This window comes from Caloenas nicobarica, chromosome 17, assembly GCF_036013445.1.
Source record: "Caloenas nicobarica isolate bCalNic1 chromosome 17, bCalNic1.hap1, whole genome shotgun sequence".
NCBI lineage: Eukaryota > Metazoa > Chordata > Aves > Columbiformes > Columbidae > Caloenas > Caloenas nicobarica.
This window is the reverse complement of record NC_088261.1, coordinates 4,882,020-4,895,858: the sequence shown is the minus strand read 5'-3', so window position 1 is coordinate 4,895,858 and position 13,839 is coordinate 4,882,020. Positions and strand designations below refer to the sequence as shown.

Genomic DNA, 13,839 nt, shown 5'->3' with positions numbered 1-13,839 from the left:
GTAAGGAGAATAAGAACCAGGAGGCTAGGCCTGCAAGAATTCACACCCTGTGCCCTCAGCTCCAAACACAGCTTAGTTGCTAACAATATTAAATTCCAAAAAGACTTGTAATGTAGGAAAATAAAATAAACATCCTGCACACTTACCCAATCCTGGTAAACAGCTTCCCATGGGCATGGAGAAAACTGAGGATGAACCTTTTGTTCAGCTGCATGGGAAAAAAAAAAAAAAAAAAAAAGAAGAGAGAGAGGAGAAAACAATTAAACTCTCTCCGATTTCCTGTGAATTAAGAATGTCCCCAGTGACAGAAGAACCTGGCCGGGATGCCGGGGGTGGCACTGGAGATGGGAACCAAATGGACATGCCCAAACTCTTACAAACTCCCCGCACGGAGCCACCGGCAAGTGCCAAACAGCTGGAGCGGCGGTGGAGGCACAGCGCCCTCTGCCGGCCCCGGGACACCGGGAGGCCGCAGCACAGCCCGGCCTAAGGGCTCATGTGAAAGGACTCCCCAAAGGGCAAAACCCACAATTAACCAAAGGAAGCCGGTGCCCGCGGTGTGGGGGGGAGCAGAGTGTCCGCACCCAAGGTTTGGTGGAGAAACAGCGACATGGCGAGTTCACGGCACGTTCACAGCACAGGCAGGAGCAGCTTTCGGGAGCAGGGAAGAACTGGGGTGATGCTGCACCCCTTCGTTTAACCCCAGGAGCCCCTGAAAATCCGCAGCAGCGATGCTGCTATTGAGCTGCCTGAGCACCACAGAGCTCAGGAGATGCGGGAGCAGGTGGCATGATGACAGCACGATGGCACCACGATGGCACGATTGCACCATGATGGCAGCTTCCTGCCCTGCTTAGAATCACAGAATCATAGAATAATTTGGTTGGAAAGGACCTTCCAAGCTCACCCAGTCCAACCTCGGCCATGAGCAGGGACATCTTCACCCAGACCAGGTTGCTCAGAGCCCCGTCCAGCCTGGCCTGGGATGTCTCCAGGGATGGCGCTAGGTCCAGCAACACCAAAACCTGACTTGAATAATTACTTGCTGCTGCTCTAAGCCAGCTAGGGCTTTCCCAGTCCTTATCTAAAAGGCTGTGGGTGGTAAGTTGTCACTTTGCCTGGCCCCAGAGGTGGCTGTGTCACAGCAGGAGTGGACTGGCCTCGCTCTTACCTTCTCCACAGCGAGCAGCTTTCCCTCCCATGCCTGCAGAGCCTCAGCGCGGTGAGAAAAGCCAGGCCCTGAGCACCGTGCAGGGAGACACTGACCAGGAGCAACCAGCCCGAGCACCGCTGCTCTGCTCCCATCCACGCAAGGATTTTATAGCTTGGATCTCTCTATAAAGACCAGTGATGTCACCTCCATTTATGGGGGGACCAGAGGCAAAGAGGGAGGACAAGGCCAGCAGCAGGGCTGTGGCAATGCCCAGACAGACACATGCAGAACGGGCACCGGTTGGTGCCTCCAGGCAGCACAGAGCTCCCCACCAGGCCTGGCCGCAGGGTATGGTTATCACGGGCAGTCCCAGCTCCGTGTCACCTTCCACCCTCATCTGCTGAACCCCTCGGCTCACGCCATGACTTACGCCAGCTGCTCGGCGAGGTGTAATTAACCCGGGCTGCATTCCCGGAGGACCCATGCAGGAGAATGATGCCCTGCTGCAGAGTCGCTCCTGGGCCATGTGCGAGTTTAAACATAAAACCTGCCTCATAAAACAAGCCAGACCAATTAAACTGGCCCCCGCAGCAAGGGGTTCTTGCTTACTCACTATTTTACTGCTGCCCTAAAGAGCCCTTTCCACTGGAACTCAACTTTATTTGCCACCATTTTATTAACTCTGCGGATGAAACCCAGAAGAGACTGGGGAATACTGGGACAGCACAGCAAAGCCTTTATTCACTCTGTCAGCAAAGTCTGATAGAGCCGCTTCTCCACCACTCTCCTTAGGACACCAAGGCAGCTCAGAGCTCAAAACGGTTAACACGTACTTTTTTTTTTCCAGGAGGTAGAAAGCTGGTTTGTGACCAGCTCCGCAGCTCCAGCCCACAATCACATATCCTGACAGAGACACAGCCGAACAAGTCTGAGCCTTGCCGGGGTGGTGGGCAAGAGCTGGAGAAGGGGTCCATGCTCTGGGCTCTCTGATGGGGGATACAGAAAAAAACTCGTGGCCTGATCCATCTCTAGTGGAAAGCCTGTCGCCACGCTGATCAGCAGAGCTGCACGTGGGGGAAAAGAAGAAATTGGGGCAGAAGTTTTTCTCCAAGGCCCACATTCACCCGCAGTCCCAGGTGCCCTCACCCTGCAATCCCCGCGCCGCTTGACCAGCAGCGGGGGAGAACCAAAACTCCCCACCTTGAATGGGAAGTGACGCCCGCGCTCGGCTCCGGGAGGGCTCGCCAGGACCTCGGCTTCACCCCCATCTTCTCAGAGCAAGTTTCATGCTCAGCCTTTTCACTCACAATCCCAAGGAGTAACCAGTCACGCTCCACCGGAACCAGTGCTGAACTGGGACATAGATATGTGCATATATATACGTATAATATTCTTTTTAAAAGGAAGCAGGATACCTGCCTCTAGGAAAGAAGCACACTTCATACCTCTTGCCAACTTAAGCATGAACCCAGCAAGCCCAGGCAGAGACCTGTGTGCCCCAGCACTGTGGCATCTCAAGCAGGCACCTCTTGTGCTCCTTTCATCACTTTTTCTCTCACAGCCTCAAGGTTTTGATGAGCTCATCACTTAACTTTGGACCTTTCATCTCCGAGTTCATGCTAAGGCCACGGGCTGCTTTGACTGGGCTTCTCTCTGAATGACTCCTTCTCTAGTGACTCACCTGTCCTTCAGTCTCCGGGAGCCCTCCCTTCTCCCCCTGTCAAACACTGCTTCTCACGCCAAGAGGGAAACAGTGACTTCCACCGAGCTGCCCGGATTCGGGGCAGAGAGAAGGAAGTCCCCTCACCTGCTGTTCTGCATTTGCACGGTGGAGAGGAACGCTTCCCCACAGCCTTGCCAGCGTGCTCACCACCCTCATGGTCCCAGCACAAGAACTGTGACAACTCTCTGCCTTTACCTCGCTCCCTGTGCAGTCCAAGTTTCCCAAAAATGGTCCTTCTGCCCATGTCAGGGCTCCCTGCGCACTCGCAGCGCTGCCCTTTGCAGACAGGTTTGCTCCTTGGGATGGGGAAGCAAATCTGGCTCGTCCCAGTTGGTCACCTGGGAAGAGCCCACCAAGCAAGGCTTATACAACAATGAAACTATGTCAAAAAATGGATTTTTGGCCCTTCCAGTTGAAAAGTGGGCATCACAGATATGGAAGTTATGAGCATATAGTGAAGGCATTAGTTATAAAAACAAACCAGCTGTCAAGAAGAAGAAGGGGTCCCCGCACACAGTAGTGCCTGAAGCTGAAAACAGCTGTTTGGGCTGTCATGAGTCAGCATGTGCAGACAGACTAAATCCACCTGGGAAGAGGCAACCTCACCAGAGGAAGCGGCCCACTGCTGCTCAGGGAGCATTCACACACCGCGCTGCCAACCAAACTGGATTTGTTACCATGGAAGAAATCAACAGTGACTAACAAACCTCTCGCGAAGCAGCTGAGCGCCGAGATAGCAACGGCCCTGGAACAGCCAGCTCAAATCAGCGTGAGGCCACGCGGAGCACGGCCTGACAGCACGCAGAACAGAGGCTGTCAGACAGCTTCAGGAAAGGTTTGTCATGTCTTGAGCCAGAAAAGACGAAAGCGAGACCCAGCCTCAAGAGACCGACCAAAAAGGGTTGAAAACGTGTCTCCCACCCCAGCACAGGAGCACTGGAAATGTCACCGGGGTGCACAGGACAAGCAATACCACGATCCACAATGGGACACGGAGCTGCCACGTTCAAACCCAGCACAGACCCATTTGGCTCACGGCGAGGAGCTCACAAAGCTTTGGCACCTGAGCATCAGTCCCAGCTGTGAAGGAGGCACCAAATAAGGGAAGGATTCTGGAGCGGCCACTCCTGGGGAAAAAGTGTTTCAAGTTAAAAATTGTTACTTCAGGTTTGGAAGTAAATTTCAGGATCTGGTCTTTATCAAGGGAGGCAAACTTTCTTCAACATCAGCAAAGCATCTGTGGAGCAGAAAGTGGTGTCAGAGTCAAAATAGGCTGCAAAAGACAAGCCCATTAATCAAGAGACCAGATGCAAAACTGCCTGTAACAAACGCACTGTTTCCACCGGCGTGAAGGGACTGGAGCACAGCGGGACGTTCTCCTGGGTCCAGGGGTCTGCTCAGTGACAATGGGCTGGGACACAGACCACAGAGCCACACAGCTCTGCTCCAAAACACGTACCATACTCATCCCAAGTATTAAATAACATCCCAGCACCCAAACCATGCCACATTCTCACTCGCAGCTCAAGGGCTAGATGAACCATGTTAATTATTAAGATTATTCCTGTTTTCCACCTGCCCTGGAGCCAGCCTTACAAACCGGAGCCCGAGCCTTTATCCCACGCCGTCCCAAAGCTGCAAGGCTCAGCTCTGGCAGGTGTTTTCCACAGCAGTATCTCACTGAAATAACACCGAGCACTGACACAGCTTCCTGAAAAGCCCAGGATGCTGCAGTGGGCTCGACTGGCAAGATACCAGCAGGAGGTTGGTTTTTTGATGCTGTTGCAATTGCACCTGTAACAGTAAAGTGCTGGTGGGAAGTGTTTGGTGCAAAAGGCTACCTACACAAAGGAGAAGAGACAAAAGGGCTATTAAGATTGTCTGGCATTTTTGCAGTATTTACAAAGTACCCACAGAGCTGTGGGCAAATTCCAGTTGGGCTAATTACTGTAATCATTCCTCTTCATATACCACCTGCAACCACAAATGGATACTGAGCTCGCCTTGGCTCCTTCTTTCCACATGCAGGTTTCTGTTCAGCAGTCACAATGTCCTGCCCTGAACCGGATTAATTTCTATAACGTTGGAAGCAATTCCAGTAAGAGTCCTGAATACTCAATATCAGGCGCTGCACAAATGTCAAATCCAATTTGCTATGACACAGAATAAAGAGGGAACCCTGATGTACCGTGGCCTTGAGGCACACAAAATTAATTTACAGGTAAAGAGACCTTGAGACACTCCTGCAGCTTCCTCATCTTTTGCAGGGCAGCAGCTCCAGCTCCACAACATCTCTCATGGTTGTAAGAGTTACAAGTCAGCAACCCAGCAAGAGAAAGAGAGGCATTTAGGAAGCAACTCAGCAAAACCAATGAGCTTTGATTTTTTCCTTCATCACTGCAGGGAGCAGGTGAGATGAGACACATAAGCAAGAAAACTATGCACTTTAATAATGTAAAAATCAAGCAGTAGTAACTTGACTGGCTCCAAAACAAATATCTGACCTATAAATAAATTCAGCATTATTTAATAACAAATTTACTAGCAGAAGTTTTAATTTAAGGAAAACAGGTCGAATAGAATATTTATGTGCGTGTTATTTCTTTTCCAACCAAAACTGTATCTAAGTTTGGTTTCTATGAATTAGTAATACGCAACATTCTTGAAAAATATATTACCATTAAAGAGATTAAAAACTGATTCAGTAAGCCCTGAAAAAGCAGCGGTCTTCAGGGACCATCACTGAACTGGATGGAAAGAGGTTGGTAGAGACTCACTGCCAATGCTTTTAATCAACGAACTGAAAGAAAATTCTGCTGTCAAACTGCCCGTAACGCAAAGGCGAAAGGAGCAATAACGATGGCTAAAGCCACAAGGTTATTATAATAGCTTCAAAATCTGCGATTTTCCAGCATCAAACGTCATTTTGTGCCTCTGGCACTATGTCAGATTAAATCTCCAGGAGACTGTGCCCAAGGCAGCTTCTGCAGAGAGGCTCTAGGGACTACAGTAGCTAAATTCCAATGCAAAGTCCAGTAAAAAGGGTTAACGCATCCCTTAGATGTACGAGCAGAGCACTGGACAGCACATTTACATCTATATACGGCACCAGCGAGGCTGACACTGAAATCCTGCATCCAGTTCTAGTGCTCTTATTTCAAAAAGGATGCTGAAAAATTGGCAAGGGTCAAAAAAAAAAAAACACACACCAACCACAGCCATAAAAGTGATTCAAAGGCTAGAAATGATGTCTTGCAGTGAAAACCTTCAAACAGCTCAATCTGTTTAGTGTATCAAAAAAGACTGGGAGGCGATTTGATCGCAGGGTGTGAAGTGCCTCCGTGGTACTTAAGGGCTCGTTACATGGAATAGCAAAGCACAAGAACAAACTGGAAACATTCACTCTGGAAACAAGGTGTAAGTGTTTCAGAACCAGTGCGATTACCACTGGAATGAACTCCCCAGGAAAAGGGTGGATTCTCAAGGCTGGATGTCTTTCTGGAAGTTTTGCTTTAGCCAAACACAAGTTATTTGGCTTCATACAGGAGTAGCAGGGTGAAATTTAAGGATCTGCGATATACAGGAGATCAGACTAGATGATCTAATGGTCCCTGCTGGCTATAAACTCTATGAATCTATGCAAACATGCCAGAGAGTCCTCAGCTGAGATATCAAGTTAACTTTCAACACAAAACTTTGTACAAATTGGCTCTGGTGCTGCAGGTCATTTAGGATACAAGCTCAGCTCTTCCAGGCTGCAGCTGGTTAAGCGCAGAACAGGAGACGACCCAAGCAGAGCCGTTCTCTGGACAGCAGGTAAGGAGGAGGCCACATGCTGAAGCAGCCACAATCAGCAAAAAAACCCAGCTTAAACACGTACCACTTGCCAGGAGTAGACAGCATCCCCTTCCTGTGACAGAAAACTGACACTGAGCAACGTGTGATGAGCTCTGGTCACAAGAGATCTCCTGTTAATGTAGCTCAGGGTGTTGTCAGCCTTCTTCACTGCTCCGGAGTACATTATTTGTGGGGTTGAAGCACAAAGGAGAGAGATAATACGAGAAATTAAGAAAGGTGAAGACTGAAGAGTTCTAACCCTGAAAGGCTTGGGATGGAGTTAGGCCAACAGAGAAGACATTTGGACGACAGGCTGAGCAAAGGCAGAGCTTTCCAGAAGGATGACAGCATTATCGCACGCAACCTTTGCTCTCCCAGCTGGGATAACGGCAGCCGCTCCCAGCCAGCCCGTGCGCAAAGCTCCTACAACCTGGAGGTAATTTTGCACCTTGTTGCATCCCCGGAGCAGTTTTGGAGCCTTCTCTCCTACCTGGGCAGCACAACCCAGGGTGTGAAGGCATATCCCTCTCCATTGCGAATCACGCAGCAAAGAAATCTGCTGGGGACGAAGAGTAGAGCCAAGGACAGAGGAAATGACACAGATTCCAGCAGGTTCCACTCCCTGATCCTCCGGAAGGAAGTTTCTTTCCTAATATCCACCTCCACAGTGGATACGAAGCCTGTCTGGAAATGGCTCGTTCAATATCAAAGAGAAATAAACATTCTCCGTGGCAGAATTAAGAGGTTTGGCTGTGGAATATGAGGTGCCCATCCCCCCCCAAAAAAGCATATAGCAGACAGCAGAAAAAGTTGGCCTGGGCCAACTTCGGACAAAGATCAAGGTTAGACTAACAAAAAAAAAAAAAATTACTGAGACAAATCACCGCTCTGGGAAATTTCCCAACCCTGCTATTAGGCATTTTACTTCCTTTACCCGTACCGCCAATTCTGGCAATATTCTCATCCAAAGTGCAAACTCTCCCTTCCAACATCACCCCACAGCATCAAACCCACCGCCACGAGAAATGCCTGATGTGCAGCACCAGGAGGGGGTTTGGTTACACACAAATCCCCGGCTGATCAGCACCAGCAGGAGAGGAAATGAGGAAAGAGTGACTGACAGGGAAAGGTGGTTTCTGGATGACTGTACTTGGGTTTAGAGTATAAGAAGCTTGTTGAAACTTGAAGTCTCGCCCCCCTGACCGCAGTCTCTCTGAGCAGTGGGATACAGCAGAGCCCCTCACACAGGCACAAGCCATTGATGTCCTTGTAGCGCTCCCACCTCTGATCCACCTCGATACTTCTACACACATTAATTAGCACCAGATGCCTGTTACCGGAAGGAGAACATGTCAGTGTCTTTCCCATTCAAGTGATATTAGTCCCTGCCTTGTTCTTCACACTTAAATAAAACCACCAATATAGTCTAAAAAGAAAAGGAAAAAAAAAAAAATATCAACACCGACTTCTGGAAACTCTTACCGATAGCTCAGCCTTCACTTTCTGGGTAGTGACAAAAGGTCAAGTTGCGCTGGCAAGCAATATGTGGGCTCTACACGACATGCATGCACAGGCTAAATCGGTAAAACTGAGCTCTGGGAGCTTCAGTGGAGCAGCACTGTGCAACCACGGCAGATCATGAGCCCAGGCAAGGGGCAACGGCATTTCTTGTAGGATCACTAATGCAGGAACTTCAGCTGAGATTATTTTTTAGCAGCATTTTAAACTAAAAAAACCAGCGTTTATTAAAAAAAGTGCAGGGAGGGTGCACAACTGGCAGGCAAAAAAAAAAGCCAGCACTAAGCTGCATGGCTGAATGTCACGTCTCAAACCCAGAGAGGCTAGGAGTGTGGTTTTAGTGTTTAACCAGTTTCAACTGCAGCCTGGCACTCTTTTACTTCCTCCGCAGAGAAGCCTTCTCACTGCTAGGGGAAAGAAACAAAACCTTACCACGTGAAACGAAACGGCTAGAGTAAAAATAAAGCCCCAAGGTGGTTTGGTGACCGAGGTCATATTAGGAGGCAGAGGGGTTTGCAGGCTGGGGAAAGCACTGAGAAACACTCACGCTGCCAACCGAGAAAGAGATTACAGAAAACGAGGCAAGGCAGAGAATGAACGCGAGTCCAGCAGTAAAGAGGCTGAGAAGCCTCTTTCACACGCCACTAGCTCCCCCGTGCTTAAAACAGTTTGTAAACCGTTTCCTAAACACAAAGGGAAAAAAAACCCAGACCTAGTCCTGACCTCCACGAATGAGTAACCAAACCCGACGGGCTCCCATGAGCTCGCGGGGTGAGGAAAGGAGGCAGGACAGAGGGAACTCCAGGTTTCTCCCTCTCGGGTCTCGCTTTGGCCACACAAATTCAGGATGCAACATCTCTCGCTGCTTTTTCAGGTGGGTGGTGGATAAAGGATGGAAATAAGGAGGGAGAGCTGATTGGTGGTGCCATTCCCATCCCTGAGAGCTTCTCTGCCTGTTTTTTGTGCCGCAGGGAGGCTCAGCAGAGGCTCGCAGTGCTGCAGAGCTATGGACTGAATACAGCAACAGGCTGGAGGGGAAGCTCTGCCTTCCTGTGACAACCAGGACAGACCAAAATACAACAGACCACAGATGGGATCACTCATGTCACGTACAATGGAGCACCTAACCGTAGCAAGAGACAAACTTCCCGACTTTAACACAAGGCACAGATGGCAGCCTGACCCAAGGCCTCACTGTAAGACTTTGTGTATATCTTGCTACCAGCTCGTGCACAGAGAACCACCGAGGGGACGCTCTCTCGTGTGTCCCCTCCCTTTGGGGACACACCTATGCCACTGCTCTGGTGCAGCTCAGATGTTTAACAGGTGTGAGAAATGGTTTCAGTAGAAACACCCGCTGGGCATCTCCGGGAACTGCTGGTCTGGTGGTTTCCATCCCCTCCACTCTTTGCGCAGACACAGTGTTGGGTAAAAAAAACCTGAAAGCAGGCAAGAGTCAGCACAGGCCTTTGGGGTATCATCTGCAGCCTGCAGGGTCACCCTTTGGGGGGGACATGTCCTGGCAGTGGGGGGAATGCAGGCACACCTGCACTTCCACGCTGCCCATCTAAACCAGAGGCACAGCCCCAGCTGCCTGGATTTATCTTCCAGATCAGAGGCTCCTAAAAAAGGACCATTCTGAGCACTTTGCCCACCTGACACTACGGAGGTAGCGAATGGGGAAGCCCAGCAGCGATTATTAATGAGTCTGTTCAGAAAAGGTCAGTCTCTCACTGTCCTGAGGAAAACCACCCAGCCACGCTGGCAGCGTGGAGAAACGCTCCAACAGCCCGGCAGACTCAGGACAGACACTCCAGAAACAATGAGTTCCTCAAGCAGCTTCTTATCCACGCACCTATATGGAAGAACAACCACCATTATAGCAATATACCATTTCCACTGTTGCCTGTCACTTATTTCTCGTCACGTGTAACGGAAAAAGAGTAACAAGGTGAGAAAAGAGCTGAGTGTGAAGGGAGCTGCTCGCAGTAAACAGGGCTGCCTCTATGGTATATTTGCACGAGCAAAGTCGGGCCATGCTCACAGGCGCCCACCTCACACCACAACAGCCTTTTAACAAACCAGAAGCTCGTAGGGACCACGGGTGATGACATCAAGGCGACCTCAGCTCTGAACACAAGTCACCGGCACTCCCGCATGTGACTGGTCCCAGCAAAGGACGGGCTGATGGAGCAAAGTGGCCGAGAAACCCCCAGCCTGAGAAACGGGAAGGTTCCTGCAGTCGACGCGCAGGGCTGAGACAGCAGATCTTGACTCCAGCCTTAGCTTTTCTAAGAGCTTTTTGGGTGGCCCTACCAAACTTTTGATGGCTCTACAAGACTGACCTCTCACAAAGAGGCTAGACTTAATTCTGTAATGATGCTGAAGTATTCGGACATCTGGAGAGAAGAATTATTCAATTACTGGTGTGACTGTTGTGCCAAGGGAAAAGCTCTCTTTCCTCATCTTAGCTGCAGTGATGGAGTAATCCTCATTAGTGCACACACGTCGTGTGATAACACGAGGAAATATCCACTGCAGAGCGCAGGCAACAGCAACTGTGGGAACCTTAACTCAGCGTTTCCTGACAGGGGTGATTAAAATCTCAAACTCAGTGTAATATTAACACTTTCTCAAGAGGCTGACAGCACATTTGCCCTGTTTACTTTACCAATTCACTGTCTGCGCAGTAAGCTATCAGATTTAAGATCAATAGAGACCCACAGCAAGTGAAACCAGTGGCAGAGAAGAAATGGCAGAGACTCAGCTCTTCAGCTCACTTTGCCCTATCCAGCTGTTTTTAAAAAAGCAACACAAGCTCATTGGTTCAGCCTCCTTTTATGCAGTTCTGATTGGAATCCTACACAAAGTGACCCAATATTGTCAGGTAATCAGGGCACTGGCTCAGCCTGGACTCTCCTGCCATTGCACACCCAGAAACACGCAAAGAAACCACAGAGAACAGCCACTCACAGAATGAAACCCCAGAAGACTGTGGGCATAACGGACAAAACCTGATGCACGAAACAGGCAGCCTGCAACCCAAACATTCCTTCAGCTTGCTTTGAAACTGTCCCACGCGCTCGGTGCCAGCAGCACCAAGTCCAGATACGGAGGAATGGGCCAGAAGGAGGAGCGTGCCCCTCGGTGCGGACAGATGGTCCATTCTTCCAGTTCTGCATCTTCCTAGAAAACATGATGTAGTAAACTGTGGAAGCAGCAGCTATGCCAAGCCTCTACCTAACCACAGAGTGCCAGGGCAAAGTGTCAACACTGCATGTCACCTCTCCTCGTCACAGCAACGGCCGCAGTGAGAGCTGGCCTTCTGCAGACTTGCCATCACACTTCACTAACTGCATCCAGTTGGCTCCTAACCCTTAAATAAAGTAATGATGTGTCTTTGTACACGGCTACAGAAGAAAAAATGAAGTCAGCACCGAGAGGAGATGTGTAAGCATGTGCTGAGCAGACACACTGCTCGCCGACAGGGACAGCGTGCGCATCAGCAGCTCCTGGGAGAGGAAATTGTTCAGCATCTCCCTGCCACGTGTGCCACGTCACAGGACTGGCACCTGTCTGCACAATTAAGCAAGCGCTCACTGAGGACAGAAAACATCCCAAACCAATTTCTTGTCACCAATGAACAGCATCTCCACAGTAAAAATACCTTTGGCTCGGGCTGGCTTTGAAGCAAGAGCCTCTCTCCTACACCTCTGCCCAGTATGTGTCCAGTGCAGTCAGGGTCTACACTTGTGGTGGTGTTGCATCTGCTTCTGAAAGCTGAACACTTTCCCATTCTACCCTGCAAAATTCTATTCTGTGGCCCAGAAATAGCTGCCATAAAGACTGATGCCCAAGGAGCTACCTGCAGAGCAGAGCTGTCAGTACAAACAAAAGAACACGGCTCATCTCAGCCTTTTCAAGGGCTAAAGCTGTCAAGGAAGGGAACAAGAAGGCGGCGACACAGCTTAGACTCATTTCCCCCAAATGACACGTAAGCGCTGGCACATGTCCCCTGGGAGAAGAGCTGTTCCCGTCCACAGGACGTGGGGCAGAGGGGCTGCCAGGACCAGGGCTGCTGCCTGTCCCTGGTGCGGGCAGGGACCTTGCGAGGCCAAACAGTGCCACACCGTGGCAACGCACAGGCTGCTGCGCTCCTTTCCGAAGGAGACACCACCCAGAGATGCGAGTCAGAGGGTGAGAGGCTGTAGCTTCAAGCAGCGAGGAGTCCAGAGCTTCCCGAAAAGCTGCTGTCTTTATCCAGCCCACAGCTTCACAGCATAGGAGCTTTGGCAGAGACACGGGCTTAAGGTTTCCTTGTCACCCGGTTATTTTCAGTGCAGATCGGTTTGGTGAGACAGCCACATTACGGTCTCATCAGCAGTTGTGCCAACACGAGCGAAGCGCATCACCACAGCAGTGCCTGAACCTGCATCCTCAGCTCCCCCCTTTTGGCATTAAATTTCTGATCGTCTAGCCTCTCCACGATCAGAAAGCTCATGCTTTCAACGAGCCAACATTTCAAACAGATGAAGAAATCAAGACTAATGGTAATAATCAGACACACAATTTGTACAGGCATTGGCAGTGACCTGCACTTCAGAGAGCACAGCCCCCCAGTGAACAGACCAAGGGCCAGCTCTAGCAAACAGCATTGCACTATAATTAACAAGGAGACATCACCAGCCCTCGCTTTGCTAAGCCGTTACACCGCCTCACATGGGAGCACTGTGAAAGAGAAACCCCTAGTGCCTCAAAAACACTCACAGCATCTTATGTCAAACCATCTTCATCAACGATTTATGGAGAGGCTAAAGCTTGGCACGTTCCTTTCAACGATGCTGAGGAAGCAAAGGTCTCCAGAAGAGAAGCTGAGGAGAGGGAAAACAACCACGGGCAGTAACGTCTTAAAAATGCTGCAGCTGTGTGCCAGAGCTTATCTTTCAAAGCTTCAAGACTTCACCCCAGTTCCACCCAGCTGAAGTCACACATGAGTTCTAAAAGTGCAACTGTGTCTGAGCAGCTCTGGGCCCTGCAGTGTGTGGAGAAGGTCTTCCCAGCTCTGCTAAACTCACATCCTTAACAGCCATTTTAGGACAGGCAGCCCAGAGCTCCCTGGCAAGTTCTCCTGCAAGCCACATGTGCCAAAGCAGCACAAGGATTCCTAGAGGATGAGCTCCCGACCACCACTGCCTATGCCTGCATTCCTCTGCCTGACAGAGTTCACAGGCTCCTCTCACAAGGTACACAGCTCCAATAGCCTTGGGAGACGCTGTCTTTTTTTTTTTCTTTTAAATCCTTGCAAAAGAAAAGCACTAATCTGGCCTCTCAGCAGAACAGGTAATACAAATGTAACACCTATAATGGAAATTGAACCCACAGTTTTCACATTTCCAGTGCGAACCTCCAACCATTTGGCACTGGGACAAGTGATCCATTTCCAGAACAAGCCTCCGAGCTTGCAGGGTCACTGTTAACCCTGGTCTGCAGCATCTGACCTCATTTCCCACTAGCAACCTCACCCAAGTTAGAGCCCTCAGCAGAGGCATTTTACAGCTGCTTCTGCTTGTGCCTCTCCTTTTCCAGATCAGCCACGCCAGCACGCACT

At 50.0% G+C, this 13,839-nt stretch overlaps 1 protein-coding gene across 2 annotated transcripts in view; it reads right to left on the bottom strand.

Moving 5' to 3' along the window:
- The window catches only part of SMG6 (SMG6 nonsense mediated mRNA decay factor), a 108,815-nt gene that overhangs the window by 85,049 nt on the left and 9,927 nt on the right, over window positions 1-13,839 (bottom strand). For both annotated transcript variants that reach the window (XM_065646813.1, XM_065646814.1), the window contains exon 9: window positions 147-208. In XM_065646813.1, coding sequence (XP_065502885.1) covers window positions 147-208 — 62 coding nt within the window. The remainder of the gene's footprint in view (window positions 1-146; window positions 209-13,839) is intronic.